Source organism: Perognathus longimembris, chromosome 5 (assembly GCF_023159225.1).
Source record: "Perognathus longimembris pacificus isolate PPM17 chromosome 5, ASM2315922v1, whole genome shotgun sequence".
NCBI classification, from domain to species: Eukaryota; Metazoa; Chordata; class Mammalia; order Rodentia; family Heteromyidae; genus Perognathus; species Perognathus longimembris.
The window spans coordinates 29,497,253-29,515,132 of NC_063165.1; the positions used below are offsets into that span (position 1 = coordinate 29,497,253).

The 17,880-nt window shown below is 34.4% G+C and overlaps 1 protein-coding gene and 1 pseudogene across 2 annotated transcripts in view; both read left to right on the plus strand.

Moving 5' to 3' along the window:
- The window catches only part of LOC125351549, a 51,089-nt pseudogene extending 46,047 nt beyond the window's left edge, over positions 1 to 5,042 (plus strand).
- Positions 1 to 17,880, plus strand: part of Epha6 (EPH receptor A6) — a 711,982-nt gene that overhangs the window by 114,647 nt on the left and 579,455 nt on the right. For both annotated transcript variants that reach the window (XM_048346467.1, XM_048346468.1), the window contains exon 3: positions 12,237 to 12,900. In XM_048346467.1, coding sequence (XP_048202424.1) covers positions 12,237 to 12,900 — 664 coding nt within the window. The remainder of the gene's footprint in view (positions 1 to 12,236; positions 12,901 to 17,880) is intronic.

Here is a 17,880-nt window from a genome sequence, read left to right on the forward strand (position 1 = left end):
ATCTATATTTTATTAAACTCTACTGGTTTGTTTTTGTGGTGCTTGTGTAGACACCAGAACCTTGCACTCTGCCTATTAGTTACAAGCTCAGCTTTCAGAAACACAATATGCATAAATTCTCTTATTCATTAAATGTTTTCTTCTCTAGCATACAGAAAGTCACACTCAGAAGTTTCATCTTTCCATTTGCATTAACATTCACAGCTTGAATATTCACTTATTTCATACTTGATGCTTGCAAGAATTAACAATTTATAATTTAATGTATTTAAATAGTATCCCCTTTGGTTAAAATAGAAAATAAATCAGTCAGAGCTATGGACTTCATTAATAGTTATGGCAAAGATAGATGACCTGATTGGATCTGCAAATAGCATTCTTGATTAAAGAATACCTCATAAGTAGACTGTGTAGCTTGTATGTTATAACACCTACTTAGTTCATTATCATGATGCAGACACATTTATTAATGCTCTGTTGCTCCCTTTCTATTCTTATTTATTTTGAAAGTAAATACAGAGAGAGTATGATTTCTAAGCCAGGATTCTTATGCTAACAATGATTTGCACTTAAATTCGAAGTGATGTGTTGCAGCTTCCACTAAGTCAGAGCCATCTAAATTATCTGTGATCATCTAAGTCATTATGACTTTAAAATAAGATTGCATGTTTGGAGATTGCTAAAAGTTTGAATATTTCTAATTCATGTATTATACTTTGAATCTTGACCTAGGAGGTCTTAAGTCATGAGTCTCCAAACAGTGCAAACATTAAGAATTAATTTAGAATTCCTACCTTTTTTCATGAATATTAAGAACCAAGAACCAAGTGTAATACTAGCGCTGAATCTCTTTAGAGTGGTGGTGGTACTTCGTTGTACAGAAGAGCATTCCTGCCCTGGCAGAGTCTGTATCTCACCTAAATTATTTTAGTTTAAATCCTTCATATGAGCAGACATTATTTTTCAGGTAGTTTTGATGATGACTCTTTGCATTTTTTGTAAATTCAAGAAACTCAACTCTTTCTGGAAGTCAGATCCTTCATCTATAAAAGCAGGACAATATGCTTTTCTTTTCTTTTTTGACAGTTTTGGAGTTTGAACTCAGGGTCTGAGCACTATTCCTGGCTTCCTTTTTGCTCAAGACTAGCACACTAACACATGAGCTGCAGCGCCATTTCCAGTTCTTTTATGTTTATGTGGTGCTGAGGACTCGGACCTAGGGCTTCCTGCATGCTAATCAATCACTCTACTGCTAAGCCATATTCCTAACATGTTTTCTTTTATCTACTATCCAAGACTCAAATTAAATATGGTTGTGAGGTTATTTTCCTATGCTTTCTGCATTTGTGAACTGCAATGAAACCCAATTTAGCAATCACAACTTGTTGAACCTAAGATAGAGAAATTGAGATGAACATAGAACATGTATCATTGTATTAAAATACTCAAAGATGCTATTTGTAACATCTTATTAAGTAACAATATGATCTTTTGATGCTACCAATTAAGGCTTTCTCATATAGATAACATGAATTCTACTAGACAATTTTTAATCTTCATGAATATTTGACAACATTTTAATGGGTAATCATTCCTTCTTAGTGTTAATTATCCTGATTGCTATAATAATTTGATCCTATTAAGGGGAAAAATCCACCAGAAGTAATCAACGTATTTGTAAAACTTACTTAATCTCTGCCCTTGTCTCCTAATACCACTGAATACAGAGTTTTTATTAAATATCTTTTTCAAAATAATAAAAAAAAAGTTGTGTTTGCCCAAAGTGAAATAGAAATATATCTGCACACGATTCATTTTGCTTTGTGTTTTAGTATCTGAAACCAGTTATCATTTAAATGCAGAGCTTTCCCATTTCTGCTGCAAAAACAGACTTATGTTATTAACTACATGCCTCACAGCAGAATTCAGAGCACTAATTTTCCAAGTTTATGTCATATATTGACTCAAAGTGAATATTTAAGTGGTTCTGAGGGAAATATCCAATTAGAAAAAGTAGGCCCTTTAAGAAGCATTCCTTTGATATAGATTACTAAATGCACACACTTTAAAAATTAAACGACTATCAAGTTACATAATAAAAATAGCCATGTGCCTTCAGGAATTTTAGTCTGTTTTGCCTGTGCAAGATAAGTAGAGAAATGGTCAGGATAATTCAAATATGTTTAATTTTGCCAAAACATTTCTTCATCTTCAGTTACTTTTAAAAAAATGTTTTCTTCAAATAGGTACACAAAGGAATTTCAATTTAACATGTACTCTTTTACATGCAATGCATGGTGATCATCAATTCTTTAAAAATTCAGTTAAGGAATATTTTTCCCCTCTGATTTCATTTCCCATTTATATTGAGTTATATTGAGAGAAAAATTAGCTAGAGTTACAAAACTTAGCTAGTGTTACATACTACAGAATACTTGGGAATGAGTTTATCATAACTTTTTGTGGCTTGAGTTTACCTTTATATTGTTCTTGACATGAAAAAAATAAACTCTGCTTGTTATATTAAACAATTATCTACCAATGTAAGCTAGGTAATGAAAAGGTACTTTTTGTTAGGTGATATATTTTTGAAGTGATAGTTTGTTATCATATATTTTATCACAACCAAGTTTGAAAATATAAGACAAAACTTTATTTAAATATTTCTGCTCCTTTTCGAATGTATCTGGAAAGAAGCAGCTTTGTATCCAGGAGTCAGACATTTCAATAAGGTAACATTAAACCATATGATTTTCTTTTTTTCTGAATGAGCAAAGAAAAGGGAAACAAAACTATTTGCTGCATGTACAAATAAGTACTCATTTGGGAAGTTTTTGTAAAGTTGCAGAGCAAAGTATCTCTAGCTATATTAGTGTTCAGTATTATTAGTTTCCTCCTCCTTGTTCCCTGCTAATGGACATACTAGATTTTATTTTGTTTTGTTTTCATTGTGCCAGTTCTCAATTTTGAACTCAGGGCCTTACTTTCCTGATTTACTATATTGCTCTAGAATGGCACTATACTATTTGGGCCAAACCATCGTGTCTGGTTTTGTGTTAGTTGGAGACCTTCAGATTTGTCTGCCTGGACTGACTTTATACGTGATCTTCAGATATCAGCATTCTGAGTAGATACAAATATGGGTGTGAGGCACTAATGCCTAACTTAGCATACCACCTATTACTGATTTTCCCACCCACCTTAGATCAGACCAGTCCTGCAGCTGTTCAGGATCCTGAAATATCTATGATGCAATTCCCTGTCTTTCTAGAGATACAGAACTAGCCATTTTAGTCTAGGGATAAGTGTGCTTTTCTTTTGCTTTAAGTAAGTTATCAGTAGCTATCAGTGCCCCTTGAAAATGTAAATAACTTTCCAAGGTTGTTTCATTTTGCGAAACAATCTATCTGCTTTTATCTTAAAATTTCAAAGTTTAAATTAAAATAAAAGTTTATCTTTCTGTTGAATTCTAAAAAAAAATTAAAGGAAGCAGGTACAAATTTGAAACACTTATATTTGGTCTTCAATGTATGAGTCAATTTAGCTGCATATTATCTGCACATTCTTTGCGTAGAAAAGCTACTTGATTGCCTTATTTTATTTCCTGAGAAAAGAAAGCAATTTCATTCCTCAATGACTGTTAGTTGCTTTAAGAATTATTTTTTCTTGTTCTAGCTTTCTATACTGAAAAGGAATTCAGCTTTTTGGCCTAGTTTACTTAGCTTGTTATAGAAAGGAAAATTCATGTGTGGGTGGGGATGGTTTTTTAAAGAACCCTCAGGCATAAATGGACTGGAGACTGTTCACAGCTCTGTAGACTTTCCATCATTTCAAACAAATACTCACTTCAAATGGCTTGCCAAGTCGTCATTACTGAAGAAACATTTTTAGGTGCCATAAAGTACTGAGATCCACATGTGTATTTTTGGCAAGTTTATCTCTGTACATATACAGATCTGATGTTTAAAAAGTTATTACCACTATGTAAAACAAATACATGTTCCAACTGTGATATACTGAAACATATGCCAACTTGAAAAAATTCGTTAGGTTTACTATTATGTCATTGAATTCTGACATTTGTTTGGTTCAATATAATAGCTACTGGAATAAAATATCTCATTTGCTTCTTCTCATATATTTTCACTTGTTTTTTTTTTTAAATACTTTTCATTTCTGACTTTTATCACTATATAAAACAATTCATCAATACTTAATATAGAAAATGGCTTAGTAGAGCTAAAGTCAATCTAATAATGCTTTCTAGAACATTATCTTGTAAATTATTTGTTTCTACAGTGTGTATGAATAGAAAATTTTTCCCTTGGGATCAATTTTATGAGTGTTCTTCGATGAATCAAAGATATATGTATATATGTATATATATATATATATATAAAGTGAATGACATATGATAAATGTTAGTATTGTAACATAGAGTGGTTTGTCTAGTAAAAATTCTGGTAAAGCTAGACACTGTTGCTCTTGAAAGATTTTCCCGGAGGAATATGTGGTTGGTGGACAGGTGAGGCAACTTGGGATGGCACTTAGAAGAAATTCCTGAGTTTGTGTTTTGTATGTGGCCTCTAAAAGCCTAATACCCAGCCTGGGATGACATGGCCTAAGAGAAATACTGACTTTCTGTTTGTGGTTGTTAGAATTTATTTAGCTCTAATCAAAATACCTAACACCAACAATTTAAGAGAAGAAAAAGTTGCCTTCTAGGGTAGTGTGCTGGTCGATATGGCTTTTGTAAGCTTCCATCCTGGCCTACCATGGCCAGGGCCAAAAGGTGCAGAAGGTGATGATGCAACCCATCAACCTTATCTTCAGGTACTTACAAAATAGTGCTTGGATTCAGGTGTGGCTCTATGAGAAATGAATCTGCAGAAAGAAGGCTACCTCGTTGGTGTTGATAAATATATGAACCTGTATTGGATGATGCAGAGGAAACTCATTCTAAAACAAAGACAAGAAAATATCTGGAAAGAAACCATGCTAAAGGAGATAATATTACTCTACTACAAAGTATCTCCAACTAGATATGATCAGTGAGGTGAAAAGTTGTTAACATTCTTATACAGTTTTTTTATTTTTATTTTCAATTTTTTTACATTTTTAGTGTTCTTTGCTGGGAATCTAAGAAAACAACTGTTCATCTTGTTTGAAGAGCCCTGTTGTTCAGATATAGTATGCAGTTATGATGACCTTCTGTTATCATCAAACAACAATAAATGTCTTTGAAAGGGAAGAATTTGTAGTTGTTGTTGTTCATGGTTTCAGAGATTTCAGTCCATCCTGTGGGATAGCGGAATAGGTGTGGTGGAGAAGAATTGTTTAACTTATGATATCCAGAAAGCAGAGCTAGGTATACTACATCCCAATAGAGAAGAAGCAGAGGAAAATGGTCAGAAAAGAGATATCCTCCAAGGTCACAGCCCTAGAAACTTACTTTTTTCAGTTAAGCTGCGTCCTGCTTTTCAAACCTCCTAACATGAAGTCATATTATAGAATCCATGAAGGAATAAACCATTCTGTAATTCAGAGATACCACAACAATTTTTCTCTGTTAATAACCTCTCAGACACATGCAGAGGTATGTTTTACTAATCTCATACACTTTTTCTGAAATCCAATCAATATGATAATCCAAATAATCATTACACCAGATAAGAATTAGAAAAGGGGACTGCATCAAACTGCAGAGCTTCTGCACGGCAAAGGACATAGCTCACAAGATAAACAGAAAGCCTACAGACCATGAGAAGATCTTTACCAGGCTTTCAACAGACAAAGGCCTCATCTCTAAAATATATGCAGAACTAAAAAAATTACCTTCTTCCAAAACAAAACCGCAAAGAACCAATAGCCCCCTCATCAAGTGGGCTAAAGACTTGCAAAGAGACTTCTCTGATGAGGAAATGAGAATGGCCAAGAGACATATGGAAAAATGCTCTACATCACTGGCCATAAAAAAAAATGCAAATCAAAACAACACTGAGATTCCATCTCACCCCAGTAAGAGTGTCATATATCAAGAAAACTAACAATAATAATTGTTGGAGGGGATGTGGCCAAAAGGGAACCCTACTTCATTGTTGGTGGGAATGTAAACTGGTTCAGCCACTCTGGCAAGCAGTATGGAGATTCCTCAGAAGCCTAAATATAGAACTCCCCTATGACCCAGTAGCCCCACTTTTGGGTATCTATCCAAAAGACCACAAACAAAATCACAGTAATGCCACCAGCACAACAATGTTCATTGCAGCACAATTTGTCATAGCAAGAATCTGGAACCAACCCAGATGCCCCTCAGTAGATGAGTGGATCAGGAAAATGTGGTACATATACACAATGGAATTTATGCCTCTATCAGAAAGAATGACATTGTCCCATTTGTAAGGAAATGGAAGGACTTGGAAAAAATTATACTAAGTGAAGTGAGCCAGACCCAAGAAACATAGACTCTATGGTCTTCCTTATTGGGAATAATTAGTACAGGTTTAGGCAAGTCATAGAAGAGCATCACAAGAGCCCAATAGCTATACCCTTATGAACACCTAAGATGATGCTAAGTGAAATGAACTCCATGTTATGGAAACAATTGTTATATCACAGTTGTAACTACTTTCAACATCCCATCTGTATCTGTATCTTCTATTATTGATGATGTTCTTGAATCACCTTCCAGTGGTTGTACTTACACTATCTCTGTAATCTTACCTGAGTATTTTGGAAACCATGTATACTGGTATTAGAAGTAGGAAATTCAAAGGGAATACCAAAATTGAGAGACACAGGGTAAAAAAAGACAAACAACTACAAAAGCAATACTTGCAAAACTGTTTGGTGTAAGTGAACTGAACACCTCATGGGGGGCGGAATGGGAAAGGGGGAGGGGAGAGGGGGGTATGAGGGACAGGGTAACAAACAGTACAAGAAATGTATCCAATGCCTAACGTATGAAACTGTAACCTCTCTGTATATCAGTTTGATAATAAAATTTTGAAAAAAACACACAAATTTAAATATCAAAAAACTGTGATATATTTTTTAAAACTATCAAACTTAAAAAAAGAGTTAGAAAAGGCATTTCTTGTATTAGATGGGAATCAATTAGTTGGCATAATAAGTTCTGTGAGCTTAGTCTCTATGTGTTGGTGAGTCAACACTAGTGGGTCCATACTTGCATGAGCAGTAGATCCATCTTCCCAAATCCCTTCAGCAACCTATTTAATGTGTAAAAGTATTATAAAATACAAAATAAAGCAAGAAGGCATGCTTCTAATCTTTGGTCAATATAACACTTTGCAATTTATTTATTTATTGGATTTGAAATCTATATTCATGTTAATGAAAATATGACTTACCTTATTGGATGATTTGCCTCATCAATGAGAATTTATCAACAAAGAAATCTACAGTTGTGAAAATGCTTTCGTGAATGTCAATGAAATATCTAAAAATTTTCCTCAAAGGTCTTTATATCCAATGTAACCTTATAATATTAGGACAAAAATCATTAGGATTATGGAAGATTTTACTTGGTCAAGCTTTCTTATTCAGCAGTATGTATTAGCTGTCTAAATGATCATTCTGTCATTCATCTATCTACTCCTTTTCATAAGGAAAGACCTCAGAAAATGACCTTAAGACAGAAGAAGATCTCTGTTTTACTGATTCTACCCCTAGAAACAAAAAAAAATAAAAATTCAAGATATTCTCTTATGCAAAACATATATAAATTGCTTTGCTTCACTTAATTCTTTTTCTTCATGGTATATGGTGGTGTCTTATCTTAAATACTGCAAGAAAGATATTATCTTTTTTTGAAAAGCAAGCAAACATGCAAATGAGGAGTGGGACTGTTTCGGGTTCTAAGTCTACAGTGTAATAATCAGCTGACAAAATTAAAAACTTAATAGGATTAAAGGGAGGTTAGATACATATAAGGTATGTATTTTTTAGTAGAAGTTGGAACTTTAATTCACTACATATATGTTGTATGTGGTATAAGGGTAATACAACCTAAAGATACTTAATATTACACATTAGTTTCTACTCTTCTTTCTACTTTTTTGGAATTCTCACTTGATAAAGTTCAGTCAAGGCCTGCTTCATAGCCAAGCCTTCAAAACCACTCAAATTCTTGAATATTCTTGGCCTTTAAATACTTGCCATATTTACTGTATGTATCTTTCCATTGTTACTTACAATAAAAATTATGTTATCAATTACATTTTAATTATTTATTGTTTTAAAGATATTATAAAAGCTCTGCTGGGTGCATTTTTTTTTCTTATGGAACTTAACATATACTAAAATTTGACTGACGATTGATTCTTTACCACGGCATCATGATCAAGAGCTAAAAAGTTTTTTGAAGGACATATTTGTATTAACAACCTAACAGTGAAGCAGAATATGGGTTTTAAGACTGTTATGTTTAATTATTAAGGAGTAATTTTTAATATCCTTCTAAATTGGGTTTAAAATCATTACTATCATCTTAGGTCCAGGAAGCCTGGATTCTGCTCTGTACCTAGAATGTAGGTGTTCCTGTTAATTGCCTCCTCGGGCTACAGTTCCTACTGGAAGCTGCATACTTGGATGAGATTAGTCATTGAGACCTATGCTTGCTATCCATGGCAAACTTTAGAAATTCTACATCCCAGAAGTTCATGCTCAAAGGGGCTGGTCTATTTTCAACACTGTGTGACTTTTTGTTGAGATTCAAACACATGTATGACCATGTATGCACATATGTGAATCAGCATGGGTTGGGTTGAGCAGAATTAAAGTGGTATTAACACTGGTGGCACTCGTGGTACTCCTGAAATCCTAGCTACTCCCAGCCTGAGGTCTGAGGATCCCTGTTCAAAGCCAGCCTGGGAAGGAAAGTCTCTGAAACTATTGTCCCTTATTAATTACCCAAAAGCCTGTGGCTCAAGTGGTGAGGTGCTAGCTTTGAGCAACAAAACTGAGGAACAGTGCTCAGTTCCTGAGTTAAAAACCCCAGTTCCAGCATCTCCCTGTCCTCCCCAAAGTGTTATTCATTAAGGTTAGTTGATGATTCTTTATAAACAACCACATAATTCTTTGCAGTTGAAAGGGATTCGAGTGTTTTGAAAAACCCAAATTCATGGGATTTTATGAAATTGTGTATATCAGATAAGAAAGTAAAAATACTTAAAGTTTGATTGTATTCAGAGAATTATTTATTATTGAAAATATTTAGACAAATAGTATATTAGCTCTAAAATCATATTCTTGCCTTGGTCATCCAAGTTTTGTAGGTCTTCTTTATCTCAATACTTGAAAAAAATGTAGCAAAAAGTTTATTTAACAATATTAAACATATGTGCAAATCCAATATTTTAAAAAGAAACCTTATGCTTAAACTGTGATGTAGCATCTACATTCACTGAATTTAATTGCTATAGTAAATTTTAAAGCTTTTTACAAGATACCAACCTTGAATCTACATTCTTGTCTTAGGGTATCTACATGTTGCTGAAAAATATAAATGACATTTCTAGTTTTGGTTAAGATGGTGTTTAGGGCCTGGGATATAGTTCAGGGGCAAAGTGCTTGCCTAGCAAGTGCAACATCCTGGATTTAATCCCTAGTACCGCCCTCTCCCCCTCCCCCCCCCAAAAAAATGGGAAAGTAAAAGACAAAAAAAAATAGTCAAAGCAAAACAAAACAACAAAAAAAAGAACTATAAAGTACATTTTCAGGGTGGGAATGTGGCTTAGTGGTAGAGTGTTTGCCTAGCATGCTTTAGACCCTTGGTTTGATTCCTTAGCACCACACAAACAAAAAAAGAATAAAATTTTATAAAAAGAGTTGTTATTCAGCAGTTAGTCTGTTTTGATATTTTGTTTCTTAAGTCTAATTCCAGTTTCATTCTTGGAAATAAAGGAAGAAACTATATTAATCAAATATCACAAATTTTAAACCTAGCTACTCAGGAGGCTGAGATCTAAGGATTGCAGTTCAAAGCCAGCCTGGGCAGGAAAGTCCTTTATCTCCAATTAACCACCAGAAAACTGAATGTAGTGCTGTGGCTCAAATTATAGAGAGCTGGCCTTGAGTTAAAGATCTCAGGGACAGTGGCCAGGCCCAGAGTTCAAGCCCCATGACCGACAAAAACAAAATTACAGAAAATGATAACCATTATAAAGGTGCAATCTTCTCAACATCTCTGAGAAGATTGTTATTTATCCTGTGATTTCACTACCAAGAATGCTTACATCTAAACTTCATCCCAATTGTAAATATTTTAAATCAAAATATAATAATTTTGTAAAGTTCTCTTTTCCAAACAAGAAGGGGCATTTTTTTCCGTTTTTGATAAAGTAGTCTCATATTTTAGAAGAGTTAATTGATGAGCATGTGAATTCCTTTTCTTAATGTAAAAATAGTCTGAAAGTAGTAAAATATAGTTATTGGGACAAAATGTACTGTGAACCAAGCTTTATACCTCCATTGAGATAGTAAATTAAGTTGAATAGGCAATAATTATATACATTAATTTCCAAGAAATCCATTTTCTTGAGAAACAAAATCAGTTTTGATTAGAAATGTATCCAAACTAAGAATAATCACTGGATAAGTACTTTAGAGGTTCCACTATGGGAAAAACACAGAGAATTTTGAACATTCATACTGACAAATTTTATATTACATTATCTAGGCTCATAGCTATGTTTGGAATCATTACTTAGCCATTTGCACTTGATATTAGCAAAGGCTGAGAAGTGATGTTAGCCGTTTAAATGACAAATGAGAGCACTGGATCACTTTTCATTTAAGCATATGAGCCATAATATTCAAGGATGTAAGACATTTAGAAAGATAATTTCATACAAGGCTCCATGAGATTATTAGAGTAACCCTGATAAACAGTGGGCATAGTTTGTAAAATTATATCCCTGCTTTTGAGGGAACTCATTTTTTAATACCAGTGTAAGGAGGTTAGTTACAAATGAAATTATTAGATAGAGATTTTATATTCACTTGATGGATAATTCAATTATTTGTAGAAATTTATAGTAGATAATTAAAAGAACTTAGCAACAGAACATTCCTATATTGTGAAGAAAATATCCATTCTACTAGAAATAGTACTAATTGAAATTCAACCAGTTTGATTAAATGACCCTCTACCACCAATTATACTGAAAAACTGCAAACAGAATGTGTTATATAAAGATATTCTAAATCACTGAAGTATGATATCAAGATATAGAGCATCTATTCACTATGTGAGTATATTTTTTATCATTTCTAGTATACTTTCATAGAGATGATAAACTCCAATCTCAAGCATGTTTTTGCAAAGATTTCAGAATATGTTCCTCATTTACTTAAATTATGTTATAACTATACAGACTGAATAGAATATATATTTGCAATGTAGAAATATATAATCTGAGATATGTGTTGAACATATCAACTATTTTGCTAGTTACAAAAATATTTTTCTTAAATTTCTCTTTAAAAATGAATAAGATATTCTCATGCAATTCTCATGAGTGGTGAGATAGAGGATAATGTAGTATGGTCCAGATCGAAGGAAAAGCCACAGTGCTGAAGATACATATAGAGACTTTGTCTGACTCCTTTCTCTACCATCCTTACCTGATATACTCCCAGTGCCTAGTCTTGCTGTTCCTCAATTATTTCTGTATGTATCAATGCTCATACTTCCTGTTTTCCCCCTTGAACTTTCCTCTAAAATGCTACTAAAATACCATCTCCTTACAGAGGCCTTTCCTTGCTACCCTACTTAAAATTGTAATCTTCTTCCTCTTCTACTTGGTGACTTATTGTTCCCCATTGCACTGTCCACTCCATTATCCATTTTACTCATTCTAGTTTTTATTGCCTCTCCCTCCTGTACTGTAAAATCCAATAAAGACAAGGTGTAATTTGTTCAACTAGTTAACATCTGTGTCCTCAGGTCCAGAATAGTACCTAGTAAATAATTCTTGAAAAAATATAAGGTCTTGACTATGTCTATTTCCCATCAAAATATCCATATAAATATTTAATCCAATATTGGAAAACATACCTCAGTTTATGAAAAATTGTATATAAAGACAAGTGAGAAATCTAGAGTGCATATGTGACTGATGCCCGACTGGCTAAAGCATTTTTAAGTACTTTTTTTTTTAATTTACTATGGTTTGAAATCATCTAATTAGTTTTATTTCTTTTCCCTTTCACAGTGGGATGCCATCACTGAAATGGATGAGCACAACAGGCCCATTCATACATACCAGGTATGCAATGTAATGGAACCAAACCAAAACAACTGGCTTCGAACGAACTGGATCTCCAGGGATGCCGCCCAGAAAATTTATGTGGAAATGAAGTTCACACTGAGGGATTGTAACAGCATCCCGTGGGTCGTGGGGACCTGCAAAGAAACATTTAATCTGTATTATATGGAATCAGATGAGGCCCACGCAATTAAATTCAAACCAAGCCAGTATACAAAAATCGACACAATTGCTGCTGATGAGAGTTTCACCCAGATGGATTTGGGCGACCGCATTCTCAAACTCAACACTGAGATTCGTGAAGTGGGGCCCATCGAAAGAAAGGGCTTTTACCTGGCTTTTCAGGACATTGGGGCATGCATAGCCCTGGTCTCAGTACGTGTTTTCTACAAGAAGTGTCCCTTCACTGTACGAAACTTGGCCATGTTTCCTGATACCATCCCAAGGGTCGATTCTTCTTCGCTGGTTGAAGTCCGCGGCTCCTGTGTGAAGAGTGCTGAAGAGCGGGATACTCCCAAACTGTACTGCGGAGCTGATGGAGATTGGCTGGTTCCTCTGGGAAGGTGTATCTGCAGTCCCGGATATGAAGAAATCGAGGGCTCCTGCCATGGTAAGCAACAAGCTGTTTAGCAATTTATCTTTCATTTAAGTGATATTTTGTCAAAGTAAATGTGTTCTACCATCATGTTCAAATAAAATTGTGGGTGTTGTTCTTGATGAGTAATTGTGGAAGAAGTTGACTCCTGGCTCAGGAAACATGACTGAACTTTTCTACTTCTGGGAATAGGTGTACTATTCCCTTTTATTATGGAAGTTTATATAAATATTGCACTCAGCTAATATTTATGAATGAAAGCAATATCAACAGCAGCAAGGAAAAACTGGGGGTTCACAATGGGGATTTAATATCAGGTTTTGGTGGTGTCTAGAATATGTTAGAGTCAAAATAATCATTTTGTGCTGGGGATATGGCCTAGTGGCAAGAGTGCCTGCCTCATATACATGAGGCCCTGGGTTCGAGTCCCCAGCACCCCATATACAGAAAATGGCCAGAAGTGGCGCTGTGGCTCAAGTGGCAGAGTGCTAGCCTTGAGCAAAAAGAAGCCAGGGACAGTGCTCAGGCCCAGAGTCCAAGGCCCAGGACTGGCCAAAAAAAAAAAAAAAAGCAAAAAAAAACCAAAATAATTATTTTGTTCACATTGAGTTTAAATAACTGAAAAGCAATTAAATAGGATTTTATTTACATAAATGAAGAGTTTGCATATGTTTAATTTGAAAGAAAAAAACTATGGGCCATCTGACCCAGGTAAGATATGTTTGGTGATTGAGTAGTGGTCTTATCAGAACTGAACTGACCCTTTGGAACTAGTTAGTGCAATTTCTGGGGCTGGGAATATGGCTTAGTGGTAGAGTGCTTGCCTAGCATGCATGAAGCACTGGATTCGATTCCTCAGTACCATATAAACAGAAAAATACAGAAGTGTCCCTGTGGCTCAAGTGGTAGAGTGCTAGCCTTGAACAAAAGCTCAGGAACAGTGCCCAGGCCCTGAGATCAGTCCCCAGGACTGGCAAAAAAAAAAAAAAAAAAAAAAAAATTAATTAAAAAAAAAAAACAACGAAAAGTGCCATTTCCTGTGATTTTTTAATTAATTTTAATAACATTATAAATTCAAGATAAAAGTATTGACACATATTAATACTGATACTACTAAGTTTAAAGCTGTAGTTTTCATGTGATTATGGTCAAGAATAAATGTAATAGCCAAGAGGAGGCATGTTTTTCTTTTTATGTGATTCATCTAATGAAGGCCTAAATGGTCTAAAAAATCTACTTAAAATTTTAATGTGCCTTTTATAAAAAAAAATCTATTCAAGTATATTTGAATTTCTCATAATCAAAACAAAAAAAAACAGAAAAGTTTCTTCTTGGAAAAGAGCAACATTCTAGGGAGCTTTCGTAAAGGAAAATCACATATAGGGTATTTTCTTATACAACTGTGTTAACTTATGGACCTCTCAGTTGATACTATATTTTCACTCATTAAAAAAATGTGAATGCAAGCACAATGGCTCACATCTGCAATTTTCACTACTCAGGAGGGCTGAGATCTGCAGAATCTCTGTTTGAAGCCAGATTGGGTACAAAAGATGGCTAGCCTCCATCTCCAAAATAATCAGCATAGACAGAGATGTCACTCAAGCCATACAGCTCCAGCCTAGCAAGCACAAAGCTGTGAGTACTTTTTTGGCACAGTATAACAAAGGAAGGAAGGAAGGAAAGAAGGAAGGAAGGAAGGAAGGAAGGAAGGAAGGAAGGAGAAAAATATAAAAATACATATGAAAATAAATAACTGTATATTGTAGATGTTTTATATATTTACAGACAGACCTATAAAATTGTGAGTAATATAATTTGACTTTTTCAGAATCTGTTTATAAAACAGTGGGATTTTGATTCTTGAAACATTCACTAGAGCCTATAATAATGGTGATCATATTTGGCATTGGTAAATGCTTAAATTGGCATGTTTGTGTATACAGCATGAGCCATAAGCCAGCCTTTATTTACTATATATTAACTAAAATATTTGTACAAATTTTTCATTATTATAGGTTAAATCTAAGATTTATATTCACTTATAATAAAGATGTATAATAAAACTATAACTCTGAACTCAGCCAACAACAAATGCTGGAGGGGATGCGGGGAAAGAGGAACCTTTCTCTACTGTTGGTGGGAGTGCAAATTAGTACAACCACTTTGGAAAACAATATGGAGGTTCCTCAAAAAGCTCAGCACAGACATACCCTATGACCCAGCCATACCACTCCTAGGCATCTATCCTGAACAACATGTCTCAGGATATCAAAAAAACATCTGCGCATCCATGTTTATCACTGCACAACTCACAATAGCCAAAGTATGGAAACAACCCAGATGCCCCTCTACAGATGAATGGATCTAAAAAATGTGGTACCTATACACAATGGAATACTACATAGCAATTAGAAATGATAAAATATTAGTATTCGCAGGGAAATGGTCAGAACTTGAACAAATAATGTTGAGTGAGACAAGTCTAGGACACAGAGAACAAAGGGGCATGGTCTCCTTGATATATGACTGTTAGGGTAGGGTGGGGGAACAGTAGAGACCAATTCTGTGAAACAAAAAACTTCTTTTCAAATGGTATTTCCACAGGTTTGGGTCAGCGACTTTACATTATGTACCTAAAAACAAACAACTACTAAACATAAAAAGGTCTAGAATAGACCTATCAGTGGATCACAATAGCTCAACAGCTCTCTACATATGATCATATAAGACAAAGATAAGCAAAAACAAGTCCAAGAGAAGGACACAGGAGGACTCTACATTACATTTGACATTACATTTATAGTTCTAGGTGAATTTCCTTTGGCTTACGCCACGTGGTTACTGTATATGATTTTGGTACACTGGGTATTGTATATATGCCTACCTGATCTAGGGAAGGGAAAGAAAAACAAGAGTGTAAGATATCACAAGAAATGTGCTCACTGCCTTATTATGTAACTGTACCCCTTTTGCATAACACCTTGTCAACAAAATTTAATTAATAAAAAAAACTATAACAAGCCATCTGTATCCTATGTGTTTTTTTGTTTCCCTAGAATTTTACTTAGGAAGGTGTTTTGTTTTTTTTCTCCTTTATTGTCAAAGTGAATTACAGAGGAATTAGTTTCATATGTAAGGCAGTGAGTATTTTCTTGTTCAACTTGTTACTTCCTCCCTCATTTTCCCCTCCCCCTGTCCCTCTCCCCTCATGAGTTGTACAGTTGTACAGTAGGTTTAAACCAAATGGTTTTGTAAGTATTGCTTTTGGAATCATTTGTCTTTTTATCCTTTGTCTCTCGATTTTGGTATTCCCTTTCCCTTCCCTAATTCTAATACATGTATATACAGTATCCAGAGTAAGAAGATCGGATACAGTGATAGTGGGAGTAAAACCACAGGAACGGAATACAAGAGAAAAACCAAAAGGCATGGCTTCGCATGGCATATTTAAAATAATTACAACAATGATGTGGAGTTCATTTCAGTAAGCATCATCTTTTGTGTTCATAAGGGCATAGACATTGCGCTATTGTGATCTTCTGCAATGACTAGCCTAAACATGTACTAATTATTCCCTATACTAAGTGAAGTGAGCCAGACCCAAAGAAACAAGGACTTCTAAGTGGTTTTATCAAGTATTTACATTGAGAAATGGATAAAGAAGAAAGTAATATGGATGAGTAATTGCTGAGTGGGTTTAGGAAGACAATAAAAACTTGGGGTAAGTATATTCTATCTAGTAACTACGTTGATTAAGATAAAATATTTAAAACTATTTTTAAAAGAGTAGTTCATTAATAAAATAATGCACATAATTATCTATTACTAAGTATTTCTTTCATGTTAGTATTTTTATAACATTGACCACAGGATTAAAGTATGCAACAATGATGCATCATGAAGCCATTATGTAATAATGTTCGCTGAATATTGTTTATGTAGTATTTTGTTTTGTTTTAACTTAATATGCTGATTCTATGAAATTTCATTTGTGTTAATGTGCATTAAAGTCTCTTCAGTTGTTGGGAGGGCTGATTGAGTGACAAAAAGCAGAACTTCAGTTTTTCTGACTTCATTTCCAGTTAACTTCAACTGAATTGCAGAAATCAGGGATTTGAGATGGTTCAAGTGTTACTAAGTTTGAAATAAATTCCCTTATGTATAAGATAGTGGAGAGAATCATGCTGAAGTTAAAAATGAATTGACAACAATAAGTATAATAACAAATAAAATAATCTACCATTGGCAAACAGAAGGGAAGTCAGAGTAGGAGAGGAAATATTTTGAAAGACAAACATTTTATTCAAAATTTGAATTGCTTATGTGTTTTCTTAGTACTTCATATTGCCTTTTTTTTCCTTCTGATTATAATTTCTATTATTATTTCTATTGTTGCAAATCAACAGTTTGTCTCACAGCCAAATCTGCATTTTGTGTAAGTAGATGACATGCTTATTTAAACTTACCTGAAGAGACCTATTCATAAAGTTATATATGCAAATAAAAATATCTCAATTAGCAATGTGATTACAGATATAATGGGAAACAGAAATAGTGTCTATATATCATTTTTTTTTTTTTTTTGGCCAGTCCTGGGCCTTGGACTCAGGGCCTGAGCACTGTCCCTGGCTTCTTCCCGCTCAAGGCTAGCACTCTGCCACTTGAGCCACAGCGCCGCTTCTGGCCGTTTTCTGTATATGTGGTGCTGGGGAATCGAACCTAGGGCCTAGTGTATCCGAGGCAGGCACTCTTGCCACTAGGCTATATCCCCAGCCCATCATTTTGTTTTTTGATATCTTATTCTAAGAGATTTAAACCATCAATGTTTTGGTTGTTGTTCTTTGATAGAACCAAGTTTCAACAATGGTGCTTTCTAAGTAAATGCTCTACCCCTTGAGCCATACCTCCAGTCCTTTTAGCTTCATATAAAGTATGGCTTATATTTTTCTCCAGGACATTCTAGATAACATTCATTCCAAATATGTAGTTTAG